Source organism: Pseudorca crassidens, chromosome 3 (genome assembly GCF_039906515.1).
Source record: "Pseudorca crassidens isolate mPseCra1 chromosome 3, mPseCra1.hap1, whole genome shotgun sequence".
In the NCBI taxonomy this organism is placed as follows: domain Eukaryota; kingdom Metazoa; phylum Chordata; class Mammalia; order Artiodactyla; family Delphinidae; genus Pseudorca; species Pseudorca crassidens.
Window position 1 is genome coordinate 34,992,353 of NC_090298.1, and position 15,882 is coordinate 35,008,234.

Sequence of the window (15,882 nt, forward strand, 5' to 3'; positions counted from 1 at the left end):
AAGCTAATTCCAAGAGGCTTCTTCCTTGATCTAAGTCATTAGTAAATGAAAACCGTTTGCATTTCACAAGCATGTTTAAACATCACAGGTTTTGTATTCCATAATAGAAGAAAATGTGATTGATTACTCATGGGGTCACGTGACTAATCAACAGAGGATTTTAATCACTGTGAATAAGAAAATAATAGAATTAACATAAAATTAATGAACGTAATTGTACTTTCTAGTTATAAAAACTGAGTTATAATAAATATTTGTATTTCTTACTTTTATCAGAGTATAATTAACCCATTCTTTTTTACCTTCCTCAGTTTTCTATTCCTCCATGGAAAATTATGCTTTGACCCTGATCTTACCTATTTTTAGTCCCAACTACACAGTAAACTGGCAAGGCTAAATATTTTCAGTATTTCCTTTATTAGAATTTGATTGAAATAAGAAATACATATCAAAATATTTATTTTTGTAACAATTATATTTGCACTCAAAGCAATTGGACAAGATTTTTCTTAATACTTCAAGAATAACTATTCTGACCCAGGCATAATTCAGAAGAAAACATGTCTACTTACCGGTATCATCCAGTTAGCCAGGTCACCATATTTGGAAACCTGCATGGCTCCTAGCATTGTTAGATTGACATGTCCCCTGAGAAAGATAAAGAAGAAATATAAAGCAAACTTCACAAGCTTTATGTCCCTTTTGCTTGAGATTGCCAGCAATGAAAATAAATAATTCTAACCTCCCCCCCACCAAAGTACATTTGCTCTCCTCCACTCAACACCTGATTTCCAAATAGACTGGCTCAAGCTGATGTAGAGAAATAACCATTAAGAGTTCTTTTTTAAAAATTATAGCCTATACTGTCTCCAAAAACAAATTAAAAACAGGTGTACACAGTGAGTTTGTTTCCTTCAGTGAGGGAGAATATGGCTAGATTTGAAAGCAAACACTAGCTAGAAAATGAAAACACAGTTTGTAGAAAATGTTAGGATCCTCAGAAAGAGCCTTAAAAGTGTTTACTTCAGTTTAGTTGGCACAGATATATATTCCATTTTGAGGGTTCCTTTGATAATAGCGGGCTGGAAGTTCCAACTGCCAACATTCAATGTGAATAATTTCACATCTTGGTGCAGCCAAACAAACCCATGATCATTTTCTGGCTGGGAGAGGTGTCTATGTTTCAGAGTCTTGCTAACAGTCTCAGGGAATGACTCAGCTCATTAAACGTCATGTGAAACATGAGGGGCTCCGTTATTACATACCCTCTAATCATCGCAAATGATTCATCGCTGGAGAAATAAGAGGCTCCTGGAAGAACAGTAACTGTTTCCTTGCCTACACAGACACACACACACAAACACACACACACGGGAGAAAAAGAGGAAAGAAAAGGCTATTAGATTTCTAAGAGTGGAAATCATGGTGGAGACAGAGGTCTATACCTTCTCTGTTTCCTACAGAACTAAGGGTCCCTTAACCAAAATGTGGCAGCAACAGGGGTATGGGAGACACAGTGGGAACTGTTCACCTATGAAGAAGAGCATTTTGTCACTAACATTGTTCACATTTGCCCTTGCATGGTGATAATAAAAAGCAGCCCAACTTTTAATTTTATTATTGTTTTGAAATTCTCTACAGACAACGCACCCCTCTACTGCCTATTATTACATAAGCATCCCCGCCTCTCACCAGACTCAGTCCCTTCACAAGCCCCTGTTAAATGCTAATAGGAGTGAGGAGGAAAGGAGTTGCTGGGATGCACCTGTCAAAACCCATGCTACTGTAAGTCACTAGAGCAAGGATATTGTGGAACAGACATGAAGGAATACAACTTGAAGGGAGTGACACAGGAGATGCTCCTCAGATATTTCTTAAAATTCAATAAATAACCTAGAAAGAAAGGTCCCACCTAATTCCTTAACATCACTGGGACTGAATCTCTTCTTCCATCTCTCTCTCTCTCTCTGCTTCATTTTTCTTCCCTTGCTCCTATGTTTCTATTAAAACCAAAGAAGGTCCTCTTGGAAGGACCTCTCACAAAACTTACATCTCATAATAAAAGTCCAGAACTGGAAAAGTTCTTCCAGGTCATCCAGTCCCCACACAACCTATAATATCACCTGACTCAAACTTGAGCTGGTTTTTTCATGTGACCTGTCTGTGCAGGAGCTTTAGGAGCCTAGGAGAAGCTTCTGGTCTCAGTAGAAAAGTGCTCACGTGCCACTTTGCCAAAGGTAAGTCAACTGTCTGATAACACCTCATGCCATGGCCCCAGTGTGACAGGGCAGACAAAAAGAAGGGGAAGAAAAGTGATTCCAAGATTAGAACAGAGAGAAGCTCTTGGACACAACAGGACCAGACCGATCTGATCGTGCTCAGCTGTGCAACAACAGCTATAACCTCAACTTCTCAAGTCTTCCCTGAGAGCTAACTTCTCCACCAGTATCCTGCTCCATTTGAGCTCAACTGTAAAGCAAGGGTAAGACTATTTATATCATGCTGAATTATTTATTGGCCAAAAAAGTTTGATTCTAAACAAAGGAAACATTTTCACATCTTTTAAAGGACCACAAAGCTGAAAAGCTTTGGAAAATACTTTCTGGTGCGGTTAGTAGGGGCTGGCTTTTAGACAGCACATGATATTTGAAGAATTAAATGAAATGGTGCATGTGAAGTCTTTAACTCTAGTACCTGGCATAGAGAAAGGACTCTGTAAACATTACTTTTATTATTGTCATTGTTATTATTCCTCACTGCAAACCTGCTTGTGGAAAAGACAGTGCCATCACCCCTTTAGGGATAAATGCTACAGGGGCAAGCAATTCACTTTTATGGTGGGGTTATACACCAGCCCGTGAATTCCAGGTTTCAGGACAAGTGTAATACAACTAAACCTTATCCTAACACAACTTTCACGTCCAGCAAATACAGTTCCTCACCAATCCTGTGAGGTGGAGAGGCAAGGAAGAACTTGCAGGCTGAAAATGCAGAGAAACACAAAATTCTCCATTCTTTGTTCTCTATGTGATAAATCACAATGACTTCCAAAAGGCCGTCTCAACCAGCTGGTAGTACATAGAAGGCATTATTTACCACTTTATAGGAAACTTTGAGATCAATGCAGAGAGCTTCAGCTCTCCCCATGTGATTTATGAAGGATGGCTTTATAAAAGAGCCCAGAAAAGAATTCTTATGAAACAAAGTTATTCTCAGGCCCCTGCTAACACATTCTGGCATCTTATAAATACATTCTTTGGAAGCAAAGTTAATTTTCATCATTTTTAATATCCAAAATCTAAACAAAAAAAGGTATCCTAAAGTTGAATCCATGCTTTTCAAATGCAACGTCCAAATTTAGTCAAGAAACAATTATAATCAATAACACAATCAATATCTTAAAGAAAAGGGTCTTTCTTATTTGATTTTTCCTAATTGATTTCTGTCTCCTCCAAATTTGCTCTGTGTATGTCTCTATCCTCTAATGATATTCAGGCAATAGTTATTCAATTTCATAGTTTTGAGTCCTTTGGCTCATGATGTAACATGTCATTCACTCAATTATCAAGTAAATGTCTATTCTGTGCCTTGAACAATGTTACACACAAAATGCAGATGCCCTAAACGAATGGTTCTCAAACTTTAACACCCATCAGAATCACATGGAGGGCTTATAAGAATGCAGACTGCTGAGCTCAACTCCCTAGAGTCTGAGAATTTCCATCGCTAACAAGTCCCCAGTGATGGGGATGCTAATGCTGTGGCTCTGGGGACCACACTTTGAGAACCACTGCCCCAAGAAAAAGGAACATAATACCCAGCAAGAGAGATGAATATACACAAATAATTACAAGGCAAAATGTGGTATGCTTATGAGACACTAGATGTGTTGTGGGTTCGAAGGAGGAGCACTTCTGAGCCACAGAAGGATCTGGAGAGGACAAATGAACTGGGATTTCAAGGATAGGTATAATGCATTTCAATAGGACATTACCAATAAAGAGATGGGGATAAAAAAGGAAGGGATAGAACAAAACAAAAAATGAAAGGCACAGCAAGAGCAAAGTCATGGAGGAAGGAAAGCACAAGTCATGGTCAGAAAAGATCCAGCAGTTCAGTATGGGTGGACTCAGAAGACCTTGTAGGGTGTAGAGAAAGATAAATTTGAAAAGGTCAGTCACAACCATTAGATAGATCTTGAGTGCCATACTATTTGAACTTTAATGTTCAGGCCTGTGATTCTTCAGATGTGGCACACAGACCTCTAGAGCAGGCACTATTGATGCTGGGAGCTGGATAAATGTTCTGGTTATTGTAGGATATTTAACAGCAGCCCTGGCCTCTACCCACTAAATGCCAGTAACACTGGCAATCAAAAATATCTCCAGACATTGTCAAATGTCCCCAGGGGAGAGGAATCACCCCTCTTTCCCACAGAAAACCATTGCTCTAGAGGTACATGGCAGGAACCACGGATATTCAAAAGCTGTGAGATTAACACGGTGGTTCTTTCTAAGTAGTTTTAATAAAAGGAAGTCATTTAAAACATTATTTTGATATTAAAGAAAATAATATTAAGAAATAGGAAAGAATGCAAAATGCACATTAATATGAAAGCTAACGTGAGATTTATTAGAAATTTCACAATTCCACTGGGATACTGCAAATCTTCCTGGGACCTTGGAAATGTTCTAAGCACTGCCTTATGCACCTCTGTAAAACTCAGGTTATCAGTGGCTATAGCTCAACGTGCAGAAAAGGCTAGGGGCCAGGAGCAGGAGACCCTGTGTTAGTCCAGTCCCTAGCAACGTGATCTTGAGAACATCACGTCACTTTTCTGGGCTTGATTTCCCAATCTGTACAACAAGTTTTCACTTGAGGTTCAAATGATTTAATATATTTGAAAAAAGTATGCTGTAAACTATGTAGTACTATACAAGTGGCCATTCATTGTTATATAACCATATGAAATTATTATTTAGAAAAAGGGATCCTTAGAAATAGCTGTATTATTATTTTAAAATTTTAATACACTGATTATGCCCAGAAACATAACTCTTTATATTCCTTCCAAGGGATTTCTATAGAAATCGTTTCAAATTAACACAAACAATGGGCTGATCTTCCTGGTAATTTCCAAACTTGGGGAATTGTGGAACCACCAATTTATATTCTGGGTTCTCAAGTTCAAAGTAACTTAGTTACTTTGTTCCCTAACTTAGTTCCAAAGTCAAAAGCATCATAAATTCCAAACAGGACTTTGATGAAAATGATAGGATATTATTAAACTATTCTGCAGCCTGGCTTCCCCACAGCAATGAATTCTTGTTTTACAAAGTAGTTTGCGATTATACGTGATATCTCAGAAGTTGACATCTAAAACTGGTGGCTTCATCAGGATAGAGATAAAGCTCAATGGAATCAGAAACGCCTGCTGTCCAATGATGTCACTGAAAAGATTAACTACTTTTCCAAAGAAAGTGGGTTTTATGAGCTCAAGCCTGATATTTGGAAAATGGAGTTATTCATTTTGCAAATAACTCACTAACATTAATTAATTAAACCAAGCAGCAAATATTTTCACAGATCAACGAGCTATTGCTAAAGGGTACAGTACAATTAAATTACAGCCTTGGTTAAATGTAATTGCTTTACCACAGTGGGCCTTTCAGAGTTGAGTCGTGTTAACTAACTCAACTATTCAACCAGAAGCTGTTTTACTTTCAAAAATCCTAAGCATCAAACATCAATTCTACTTGGCAGCTGGCCTTTATGTTCAGCTCTTACTTCTCTCCTGAAATTTACACACACCTGTTTTTGAACATGAAGTAACAATAATACTTTTGCGGGGGTAGAGTGAACAGGAGTAGAAGAACAGTAAAGAAAAACATGCTAGAATATAAAAATTAGCTTCTTATGGACAGCCCCATTCTAAGGATAATCTTTAGCCCTAACATGGTGGCAGTGCTGCCTCAAGCATGGGCAAAAGGTCTGACCTGTTTTTCCTCCTCTAGGCTGCTGCTACATGTGACCCTATGTCCCAGTCAAATAAAAGGCTAATAATAAAAGGCAAAGCATATGAATGCAGGAATAAAGGAGAAGACAGGCTAGAGTCTCCAGTACAAAGAAACTCTGTATTTATTACTTACATCACTGGGCTGCACTGAGTGGCAGAGTACATCCTTAAGCACCCTTGAACCTTTGAAGGATGCTCTCCTAACTCTGATGTCGACTAGAGGACAGAAATTATCAACCACAACAAAAACCTCAGTGCACCAGATCTTGGTTTTGGCCACTATGGATCCACTCCCCACCTTCTCATCATGAGAAAGCAGACCTATTTCAACCTGGAATTGGCCAATGGGAGGCACAAGCAGGAGACCCAGCAGAAAAGACCTCCATTCTCACCCTCACCCAGGTTTCTGCAAGATGGTCGTGTTCCTCTACAAAGACCCTGCTTCCTGTTAGGTGGCCCTCTCCCACGGCTGCCCCTTAAGGCCTAGGAGTGATAAGAACTCCCTGTGGTGCTTCAGCATCCTTTCTGGTTTCCCTTAATCTTGTCTGCACCCTTGTAAACTGTCCCTTCCTTTAATTCTCCTCGTTACCCCACCTGAGAGTGCTCTCAGGACGCTGACTGATTGACCCACCAAAGCTCCTACCATTATATGTAGCCCCTCCTGCAATTTCTCCTTTATCTTACTCTGCCCTAAATAGGGGAGACCTCTGACAGGCAATCCGGACCAAGAGGGCACTAGGAAGGCTTCTCTCTCGCTTCCTCCATGAAAAATACAGTGGCATACTCTCCAGGAAAAGACAAAGAAACAAGCCCAACTCTTTGCTATTACTTGGCAGAGAACTAAATTAATAGCAAAGGAGAAGGCTGGAAAAACATGTAATGAGTGAGTTTACCTGCATTGATTAGATCTGCATCAACTTCATTTTTTAATGGATAAGGACCCTGTCAAATAAAGCACATGTTCAATTAGGAAAAGAAGTTTCTCACTGAATCACACACTAAAACTGAAATATAAGTAACTTTGCTTAAAACCCTAGGAAATCATCAAAAGACTTGAGGTGAACCTTTTCAAAATAATCCCAGTGTTTTCGTGGCTCTGTTTTCCACGTTGATTTGTCTTTTCTATGCTAAAAACTGTGCTTGGGTAAGTGAAAAATATTTTCTTAAAACTACCAAAGTCTGAAAGAAATGTTAAGCTGTTGGAAACACAGGTCAATAAAAAAGTAATTATTTAGTACCTACTATGCAGCCGATGTTATTCAGAAATCTTCCTGGTAGTATATCAATGAATACAAACTAAATGGCTGCCTTATTTGGCTAGAAGGGTCTGGAGAAGCAGTTTCAGCTTTTTGGTATGTAGCACCTAAAGGCTCAGATTTGGAGTTCTAACCTTATCTCTCAGTCCATCTAAGTTTTGATACCTTTATTTTCTTTTTGCCTGGTAATTCTCACTAAGTTTTTGATTTTTAATTTTCTATGTATTCTTATAAACCATCTCTAATTACCTGGAGTAGTTTCATAACATAACATTTATTAAACGAAAAGGGAGGAAATGGAAAAAGGGAAAAGAAAAGGTCTAAATTAGAGCCAAGAATGAGGAAATATTGGCTGTGAAATTTTAACATACTTTCAAAAAAAGGGACCAAAAATTTATTCTTTGAATAAATTGAAATGGCAACTAATATTTTAGACCTGTGTAAATTTTTCTTTAAACAGTGACCATGGGTAATTCATATTGACTTATTTCCCTTGTCTTCAAAATGAGGGAACTGGTCACTCTAGATAATCTTTAAGGTACCTTAAAAATTTAAGTCTTTGACTGCAATATGAATCTGCTTTTATCCAGACTCACATCATTTTTGTGTTTCTGAAAGTGATCACAATTATTGCCTCAACCAGTAACAACTACACTCTCATGACCATTATTTATATTTTAAATACTGGATATACATGTTCCATATGTACAATTTGTACTGCATTAACAGTTAAGAGCTACTGAAAAACAATAAAAGATTAGGAATATTATAAATTGTCAGACTATAAGTAATCTCTGCCATAATTAATAAGCAAATAAAAAATGTTACCCAGGAAGCTTAAGTATTTCTTAATTTTATTATAATATTGAATAAAGAGAATGGCCAAATTCTATGAGAATATTGAGCCCATCTGGAAGGTTAATCTTGAGGAAGGGAACATTCTACCCTTTTGAACAACTTGGCCTCAAAACGAGTATTACATGAGGAGAAGTTCTTGAATTAATCAACTGTCAAAAAATGTCCTGTCCTAAAGTAGAAATGTTACTCTTCAGTTTCTCATGCTGAGACTTACTGATTTTTATTTAATGTAGAATTGTTAATGACCTTCATTATCTTGTTCAATCACACAAAGGTTAAAAGTAACTACCTAAATAGGATGGCGTGAGATCTCTGAAGCAGATGCAATAGGGGAGATGGAAGCTGATACAGGGACAAAGGAGGAGCAGTCGGAAAGCTCATAGTCAGGAAACCACCATCTACTCCAAAAAACACAACACGACGTGCTCACAAGTACCACCATTTTATGGGAAAAGTTAAATATTTTATTATGAGAATAAAAAGAAAGAAAAACAAGATTGGGAACTTTAAGGTAACAACTCTCAGTTATAAGAAGATTTCACTATATAAAATACCTCATTCTCCATCAAGATTGAATAAATAAAACTTCAATTTCTATCTTACCAAACCCAGGACTCCATTTTCACTTTGCAGATGGACAGTCATACTGGGGCTGATAAAGTTACTGGCCAGAAGCGGTATTCCTATGCCCAAATTAGCTGGAAAAAAAGAGGTTAAGGTCCAGCATATAAAAGATAGATTATGTCATAAATCTTCTACATGAATAAATCCGAACATAGGCCTTCTTTAAAGGTACTTACTCTGAATGTAATCACTGAATACATTCTCCCACCACCCTCTAGGTATTATTTTGTAATTTTTTCAAAAAGAAAATCTCTTAATCACAGCCTTCCCCATAAAGATATCAAAGTAGTGGCTTCAGAAAACTAGCCAAGAGGTCATTTTTATTGTAAGACATAGTTAGCAAATTTGGACTGTATTATAATTTATTATGACTGATGTCTGACATAACATGGCCTGACCTTTGTTTAAAAGCATTTTTCACTATTCAAAACTGCAACTGAAAATAAAGATGATTAAAATATTCTAAAACGGGCTACCATTTTTGAATTTTAAAAAAAGTTTTATGACAACACCAGAATGTCTGCCTAAATTGTATAGATTCCTTTGGATCACTGTGATAACATCCATTGGTAACTGAACCTTCCTTAAGACATAAACAGGATGGTGGGGATGTTTAAGCTTCAGTGAACACATTTGAGACCATATAAAAACAAAAGCTGTGTTACAGCATCAAAGAGCTAACTGGTTGGGATTAGCAAACTATTATATACAGAATGGATAAACAACAAGGTCCTACCATATAGCACAGGGAACTATATTCAATATCCTGTGACAAACAATAATGAAAAAGAATCTATGTATGCATAACTGAGTCACTTTGCTGTACAGCAGAAGTTAAACACAACATTGTAAATCAACTACACTTCAATAAAATTTTTTCTTAAAGAAGAGCTAACTGAGAGTATTAAATCTTCTTCCTTAGGTGATCAAAGTTCTGACTTGTATGCAGTGGTGTGGATTCGACCTTGCCTCTCAATACAAGCAGGCTGACCAGATAAGAAATACTAACACTGTCTGTGGGAATTCCCTGGTGGTCCACTGTTTAGGTCTTGGCACTTTCACTGCTGTGGGCCTGGGTTTGATCCCTGGTTGGGGAACTAAGATCCTGTAAGCTGTGCACTTTGGCCAAAAAAAAAAAAAACAAACAAAAACTGACGCTGTCTGGAATTGCTGTCCACTACCACTGCAAACCACAGACTTTGACACAATTAGTGCAAAGAATGATGGCACTCTGATGAGATTCTAATAACAGTGAGTGCTTTGTGAATGAAGTCCACAAAAGATAAAGTTTGTATATGCTGCCATATTATAGACTACAAAGGCTAGCAGGACAACTCAACGTGCCAGGTCACCTCTTGTGAATACAGTAAGTCTATGAAGCTGTGATGATAGCTTCTTGGTTCACCTCTTACCAAATCACAATCTAGTGCAGACTTATTTGTACTTCATTTCTCACAGTGATGCATGGAACACACTGAGGTATTAATTCCATTATAATTATAAGCAGGCATTTTCAGGTAAGGGCAACCCAAATTACAAGTTTTATACCCCCCCTCTTTCATCATATGCTATAATTTTCTCAGTTCTTTAGTATTTTTTAATAAGTCAAATACCAGGGAGAAAAAAGCCTATGTAATTTGGGTTGAAAAAGAGTAGGTGCTATGGAAAGACCATTTATATGAACTGACTTGCAAATATTTTTCATAGGCAATACAATGACAGTGAATAAAGGATACCTAGAATCCATTATATCTAAAAATCAGCGTTATCAGAGTCAGTGTTAAAATATCAATGGTAAACCAACTGACTGGACGTAAGAAGAAAACCCAGAGACTAGCTTTCACCTGTTCAGTTCACTTGGTTGACTCTATATCTTGCTGATACTGGAGGTGGAAGAGGAAGCACTATTATACTCTCTTTCCCTATGTGAATTCCCACCATAACCCAATGTATAAACTGAAAGATAAAGAAAAATGAAGTGGTGGAGGTAAAAAGAAAGTAGAAAAACAGTTCTCCTGTCAATATCAGTCTGAAAGAAGATTTTTATGGACTAGGGGAAGCTCAGAGAATGGAGACACATGTCATGTTTCTACTACTTCCTGTCCCAGGCCTTTAAGTATGGCTTTACTGGATTCACCATTCAACAAATATTTATCTTATCACACACTACTTGAATTTATACGTATTATTTGTATTATATAGTTCAACAGCTGATGTCTTGAAAATCAACAAAATGGTGAATAGACTCACTGTTATTTAAACACATTCAAAATCCAAACACTAATTGCACCAAACCATCTTCACCTACCTCTTTTTTGACAAAGTATTCAATACCTACAGCAGAATTTGAATCATTCATTGAATACCCTTACAAAACATCAGACATAAAAGGGTACATTCACAGAATCTTTGTCAGGGGAAACAAGAGGTTGTTAAGAAGTTGGATCTTACGTTTCAATGAGTATGTAAATGTCAGAACACAGAGAAAGTAAATAGCACTGGTTATAAGCAGTACTTCTGAGATTTGAAACCCTCACCTTGGGTAATCTCTTCTCCCAATTACCCTTAGCCACATGCCAAATTATACTGAAATTCCTTATATATTAGAGAACAGCTAAGGACATTTTCAGTCACCATTTTGTTTCAAGAAGGCAAAAGGATTATAATTCTAATTTCATTTATCTTGATACCTTTAGGTTAGATGCCACATCTGTACAAATTGATCAATTGCTTTAGAAGTTACAATGGACTAGAAAGGAATCACTATGCAGGAGGCCTAGTAACCTGATGAATATGTAAAAAGTGAGGGCTACGTCTTTGCCCAGCTCAGAGGGCAAGGAATAAAGGATACCATACATGCCATCCTCAAATTCAAGAGCTGCCCGCTTGATGATACGTTCCCTTACATTATCTCCAGGTTTACCAGATGTGGTTTTTACATCTTCCTCTTTCCGGATTGATAAACGCTTTAAAATAAACAGAAGTAAATTATTCATGGTTGAGGTATACTTTGTATTTTAACACTAATGAAATACAAAACTCTCTCCCATTACTACTATAAGGCAAATCTGCAATATAATGTAGAGAATTTTTAAATTTAAAAAGAATACTATGGATAAAATTTGATGACAGAAATAATTCTTTACAATGTAAGTGAAAAGACTTCCCTGGTGGTCCAGTGGCTAAGACTGCGCTTCCAATGCTGCGGGCCTGGGTGCAACCCCTGGTCAGGGAACTAGATCCCACATGCTGCAACTAAGACCCACTGCAGCCAAAGAAGTAAATTTAAAAAATAAATAAAACAAACAAATTAATTAATTAATTAAATAAAAAGTAAGTGAAAGAGGTCAGATGTTTGAAGAGGAAGATATAATTGTTCTGTCTCCTTGAAGCAAATAATTCCTCTGTTACTGTCACACTGAGTGCCACTACTGTTCCTCTAAGACTCCTGCAGCTGAACTCTCCTCAGGTGCTCTGGGATGGAGCCAGAATAAAGAAAAGGAAACAGACCTTGGGACTTTATTTTTGCAGGGCTGTGAGAATGTGTTTACCAGGTATTGCTGCTGCCAACTGCCTATTTCCACATGCAGAGTCTAGACTGGTTTTCTATAACTGAATCATAGAAATATCCAGAAACCAGCCAGAAAACTATTTCTGTTACTAAATCTCCTTGATACAGACTCTGGTTTCTGTTTGCAAATGTCCCATTTTTGATCCCTGGCCCCTGACATTAGTTTTAGATTGCAGAATGCCTTTCTGTTTGATGTCCGCGGGTAGAGGGTATCTCTGAATCCACGGTATCTCTTACTGCGTGTCTATTCTGTTGCCGATCCCTAGACACTTCTGAATCTTGATATCAATTCTGGTCCAGCTGGTCTTCATGCTCTCAGTAGCCTTAGAGTACCTCCAATGCTCCCGGTACCCACTCCTTGCCATGATCTCATACCCACCAGCTGCCCAGAGCCCAACACTCATGGGAAATGATGTTCTGTCTGGACTCTATAATGTGCAAAGACTTCAAGATAGATAGACCGTTCTGAACACTCAAACACTAAGAGTCCAGCAGGGGTAAAGCCACCAAATACCTGATTATCCTCCTCTACCCATTAGGACAGCCAGCCGAAACTATGCATCATAAATTAGGACAGTTACAAAAGCCTAGAAGACACAGCCTAGAGAAGCATGTAATTTGATGATATACACAAGGAACTGTTGAACTGGACAATTACATAGACAATCATGTCCCCTCAAGATAGACACATGAGAAGCTCCTATTAAGATTCAGAGCAAGACTTCCTGTTCAGCTCTAATTCCTTATCATCTAGAATAGCCCCAGGGACACATCTCTGACAGTCAGATCCATAAATACTGACAGACAAGCTAAGTCAATTACCTCAATTCTTTTCTCATATTTTTCTCCCTTTATAAGGCGATGTACATAAATCTTAGGAATATGAATGTCTTCTGGGGCAAATGATCCAATATCCACAATTTCTTCAACCTAGGCAAAAAGAAAAAAAAATTTAATTATATAGTGAGAGCTTAAACTGAATATTTTTTATTAAAAAAAGATGAAGTATATGCATCCTTACAACCAACTTAGGCTGGATGTACAATGTAAGTATACATATACACACACACATGCATGCACAAATATACATATAAATCAGAGAGAGAGAAAGAATAAATACATATGCAAACATACAAACTTCTAGATCCACAAAAATAGAAGAAATTCAAATACATGTGGCTGAACATAAAATACAAAACATAAAGCTCTAAAACTTTGCTTAAAACAGCCTCAGTTACAAATTTGTCAAATGGTTTGTTAGTACAGCTGCTTGAACTTCCACAAATTGCAGCTCAACTGTGCAAAATCTGAAAGCACATCCCTTAAACCCAGATTTTCAAAATTAATGGGAAATTTATCATATCAAAGACAAAAATCTGTAACAACATCTGCTTGGTCAATTGCTTTTTAAATATAGATACAAATGCTGTTTGTAACCATTTTTATTTATTCCTGTAATTAGCTTCCTAGGATCGTGATAGAACTGCAATTGCTGAAATAATTTTACTTTAAGATTGATCATTAACTTCAATATGGAAATTTGAAAAAGGAATTATTAACTAATAACTGGAAATTCTAAAAATCAGAATTAAAGTTATTCACAGAGCAAAAGGGAATTTTATAGCAATACTGAATGCCCCAAGTTAGTCTGCTATTTTAGAATTCATTTTTAAAGAAGATAAATCATTTTTTTACATCAACATAAAAAAAAACACCTCAGAATAACAAGGATCAAGAAAAACTACAGTCAACATCGTTGAGATCAAAAAATTATATTTCTGGGGACTTCCCTGGTGGTCCAGTGGTTACGAATCTGCTTTCCAGGGCTTCCCTGGTGGCGCAGTGGTTGAGAGTCCGCCTGCCAATGCAGAGGACATGGGTTCATGTCCCAGTCCGGGAAGATCCCACATGCCGTGGAGCGGCTGGGCCCGTGAGCCATGGCAGCTGAGCCTGCGTGTCTGGAGCCTGTGCTCCACAACGGGAGAGGCCACAACAGTGAGAGGCCCGCGTACCGCAAAAAAAAAAAAAAAAAAAAAGAATCTGCTTTCCAATGCAGGGGATGCAGGTTCAATCTCTATTCGGGGAACTAAGATCCCAACATGCCGTGGGGCAAGTAAGCCCATGTGCCATAACTACTGAGCCCATGCTCTGTGGAACCCAAATGACACAACTAGAGAGAAGCCCATGTGCCGCAACTAAGACCCAATGCAGCCAAATTAATTAATTAAAAATACTTTTTAAAATTAAAAACAAAATTATCTTTCTGGTGCCAAGAAAAATATCGTCTTGAAGACTGAGAGTGCTCAGCTTAATAGATGTCATACCCAAAGCAAAGAACTATCTGCAAACGAACTGACTTGTACAAGGAGAGTTGTATTATACTGTCTCCTTAAACTAGTAACTGAACTCTCCAGAAGTTTTTGAGGTTAAGCACCCCCCTTCCTTTCTGCTATTCTACCATGTATGCCCACATCACACTCCCTCCATAATGAAAGAATAACAGGGATTAACAAGAGTCATTTTCATTATTGTGCACTACTTCTAAATAGCTGAAGAAGAATAGGACATAATGGATAAAAGCTATCTTCTCTGATAAACAGAAGGATCTTAACAAAACTAAAACAGAAACTCCAAAGAAGAGTCAATAAACATGTGGGCATCCAAGTTGAAATAGTGGGTAGAGATGTCCATCTATACTCATATGAGAATGAGTCAGAAGGCAAGGGGACTCCCCATCACTGTACTCCATATCTTCTCCTCCAAACTTCTCTATGCTCTGATATATCAAGAGCACAGCCTTCACTTTCTTACTTGTTCATCAGGTTACTAGGCCTCCTGCATATTGATTCATTTCTAGCCCAATGCATCCAAGGTGGTGACCAGGTAAACAGGAGGTGGACACAGGAAATGCAGAGCAGCTAAGCACTACTTCTACCTCTTCAACTAGTTGGAAATTTCAGCCATTAGGGTTCATTCACATCTTTACACTTATTCGATTCAAGCCTTCAAAGAAGTTCTTGACTTTAAAAATTTATCCTGAGGATATATGTGAAGAATGACTATTCATGAAAATATTGGCCACGGCATTTGTTAAAATAACAATGAGTTGGAAACAACCTGAAGGATCAACAATAGAATAATGGTAAAATATATATGGTGCATCCACAGGATAAATCAGTATTATGGCTCTCATAGTATTTAATGACATCTCATAACATAACGCTTCATAAAAATGCAAGATTCTATATAAATATTTACAGATATGCTCTTTGGCTCAATTATTTCTATATCTACAAAAAATTAAGAGGAAAAACACATAGGAAATTAATACTGAAATGTTAATCATTTTTATCCCTAGGTGACAGTGCCAAGCTATTTTTGTTTAATTTTACTTTTATAATCAAGAGGTGAAAAACCTATAAAATTTTTTTAAAAGCTGAAATAGACATTAAGTAGATAGTTTCCAAAACTAGGAAATACAAAAGTGGAGGATGTGATAAATTGCTTAGTTAGCCATGTACCAAAAGGACATGTTAAAAAGAAAATAGAGACTTAAG

The 15,882-nt window shown here is 37.4% G+C and overlaps 1 protein-coding gene across 1 annotated transcript in view; it reads right to left on the minus strand.

Annotated features, from left to right (window-relative positions):
* OXCT1 (3-oxoacid CoA-transferase 1) overlaps positions 1–15,882 on the minus strand; it is a 144,851-nt gene that overhangs the window by 60,240 nt on the left and 68,729 nt on the right. Inside the window, exons 8-13 of the mRNA XM_067730602.1 lie at positions 13,148–13,255; positions 11,606–11,720; positions 8,734–8,828; positions 6,910–6,958; positions 1,266–1,338; positions 573–648 (exon numbers count right to left, since the gene is read on the minus strand). Coding sequence (XP_067586703.1) covers positions 573–648; positions 1,266–1,338; positions 6,910–6,958; positions 8,734–8,828; positions 11,606–11,720; positions 13,148–13,255 — 516 coding nt within the window. The remainder of the gene's footprint in view (positions 1–572; positions 649–1,265; positions 1,339–6,909; positions 6,959–8,733; positions 8,829–11,605; positions 11,721–13,147; positions 13,256–15,882) is intronic.